General features: G+C 50.0%; 1 protein-coding gene across 1 annotated transcript in view; it reads right to left on the reverse strand.

Moving 5' to 3' along the window:
- adgra2 (adhesion G protein-coupled receptor A2) overlaps positions 1-2,500 on the reverse strand; it is a gene marked incomplete at both ends in the record, with an annotated part of 54,589 nt that overhangs the window by 10,682 nt on the left and 41,407 nt on the right. The window contains 3 exons of the mRNA XM_084457395.1: positions 366-529; positions 832-903; positions 1,011-1,082. Of these exons, the coding sequence (XP_084313521.1) occupies positions 366-529; positions 832-903; positions 1,011-1,082 (308 nt within the window). The remainder of the gene's footprint in view (positions 1-365; positions 530-831; positions 904-1,010; positions 1,083-2,500) is intronic.

Below are 2,500 nucleotides of genomic sequence, written 5' to 3' on the forward strand. Positions count from 1 at the left end.
TACTCTCTAATTACCCGACCTCAGCTAATTGTAGGAATATTGGATGCAGACAGCAGCAATTCATGAAACCACAGAGGACATGTCAACACGGGGAAGCAGAGCGAGATCAGCGTCTCTTGGAGCTTGGACTGAGACGTGGGGGAGGAGGAGATGGAGGACTTGCAGAAATGTTTTTCTAGGTTTTTTTCCGTAACCCAGATTTGGGATTTCAAAAGATAATCGTCACAATGACGATTGTAGCGAGCGTGTCTGTGCATGCGTGTGGCGGATTGTGTGAGGATCGACCGCCTGCCCGACCGCCTCGTATCCCGAATCAAACGCCCCCCTGATGTTCAGTCATCCGGTCGGTTGGACGCTAGACTCACCGCAGCTCAGCTGGCTCTCTCTCAGCCCGCGGAGGGGCTTCCCCTGAAGGCTTCTGGGATAGGCGCAGAGCGTCTCGTCCCCCAGCCGGGCCGAGCTGGTCCGGAAGAACCCCGGAACCCAATGCAGGCCGCAGTCACATGACAGGAAGTCCGAGTTAAAGTTCCTGAGGGGAGAGGCGAGCGCGTTTTATAATATCATTCATCATGGGAGATAAGACTGTGGAGGAGGGGTGCACTTTCACCCTAATGGCTCATGTTGCCCACCGGCACTGATATAGTATATTCTCCTTTTGTCCATTATAGGATTAACATGTCCGCTGGGACAAAGAGAGCTTCATAAATGGAACCGTTCTCTTCTAGTCCGGGTCCTTGCTCATAATAATACGGCGTTCACACCAGCTTCTGCGCATGCATGTATAGAATCGATTTTAAAATAGAATAGATGCTGATGATGACCAGTACTCACACTTGCTTGAGAGAGGGGAGCTCCTGGAAGACTCCTGCGTCCAACGTAGATATAATGTTTCCAGAGAGGTTCCTAACAGAAAGACAGGCAAGACGTCAACAAACTCTCTAGGTCCGATATATCTATTCAACAGCATCAATATTGTGATATGTCTTTGGTGTGACTGTACGTCTTCTTACAGCCTGGTGAGGTTGGCGAGACCCAGGAACATGTCTGAAGTCAGGCAGCCGATGCGGTTGTTGGACAGGTCCCTAGCAGAGACAGAGAACGGGGGACATTACATTTACATTACAGTCATTTAGCAGACGCTTTTATCCAAAGCGACTAACAATAATTGCATTTAACGTAGGAAGAGCCAATGTACTACTTCTTGCCAGAACTCACAAGTGCATCTTCTTTCTAAAACAAGTGACAGAGAGCATAATCTAGTGCTGAAGGCAAAGTGCAAGAATCTCAATCTAAAGTACAGTGCAATATAATATAATACAATATGAATGAAATGAATGAATATGCTGACGCTCAAGATGCATGTTACTTTAAGGATTTCACTATAAGATCTCCCAGCACCCATTTAGCTTAAAGGACCTGTTCCTGAGATCCGTTTATTTGTCCGAAGGGTCGAGCCGGAATTCTTCACAATCCCCACGCTTGACTAAAGGTCGAGTGAGTAAAAACCCGGCAGAGCTTTTTTCAGCCCACTGGTCACTTTTGAATGCCTTATCAGTGGCCCTGGGACCTCCTCTGGAGGCTTATCGGAGGAGTGAGAACCCCGACCCCAGAGCTCTGCTCTGGACAGGCTGGACGCCCAGCGCTCCGCTGCCCAGCAAACACACAACGTCAGGGAGACGTCCAGAACCCCGTTTGTACGTCTGCTGGACCCCTCAATATTCTAACGTCTGGCTTGGACCCCTCTAAGACGTCTGTGGACGTGCAAAATGGGTTCAATATCTGAACATTCTGGCTCGTAATTGGATGTCTTTGGACGTCCGAAAAAGACAAAAAAGACGTCTGAGTTATGTCTTTTAGACGTGTCTTTGCTCAGTGGGTGCCCCTCTGACACAATCCAGCGGAGCGCCGTCCGGAGCGCTGTGTGTTTACCTCCGTCTGTTTGTTTTGAGAAGCCCCAGACGTCGCAGGGAGAACGCGAGCAGGCCGAGGAACAGAAAGCCCCGCGGAGCCGACCGCGACGTGACCAGACCTCTCGGGGTCCAAAAACGCTAACTGCTGCCCTGTCACATCCAATGATGCGTGAGGGGGGCCTTGGCATGGGACTGAGGTTTCCATGGGCAGCAGGCATGTCATCCCGAGCCTCCCCCACAGAGAGGAGCCCGGGGGGGGCAGCCGCGCTCTGCTGAGACACGCGGCCACGCTGGTGACGTTGATGAAAAAGAGCTGGAGAAAATAACTTGACCCCGCGGTCATGAACTGACACAACCAAACGCTGCTGTGACATTTTCATTTCATTTTTGTCCGTTTGTTTGAGAAGGAACAATGCATATCAATCAACAACAAACGTAGGCTACACCAGATTTAGCCAGGAGGCTGATTTTCATCTGACATTCCCGACCGTGAGGAAACGGTGGCATCATAAACGGTCGCTTCTTAAAACGCCCCGTTTTAAGATACAGTACAGATTGTTCCAGAAATGAGTTCAGACTGTTGTGAGTGT

Source organism: Borostomias antarcticus (genome assembly GCF_949987555.1).
Source record: "Borostomias antarcticus genome assembly, chromosome: 23".
NCBI lineage: Eukaryota > Metazoa > Chordata > Actinopteri > Stomiiformes > Stomiidae > Borostomias > Borostomias antarcticus.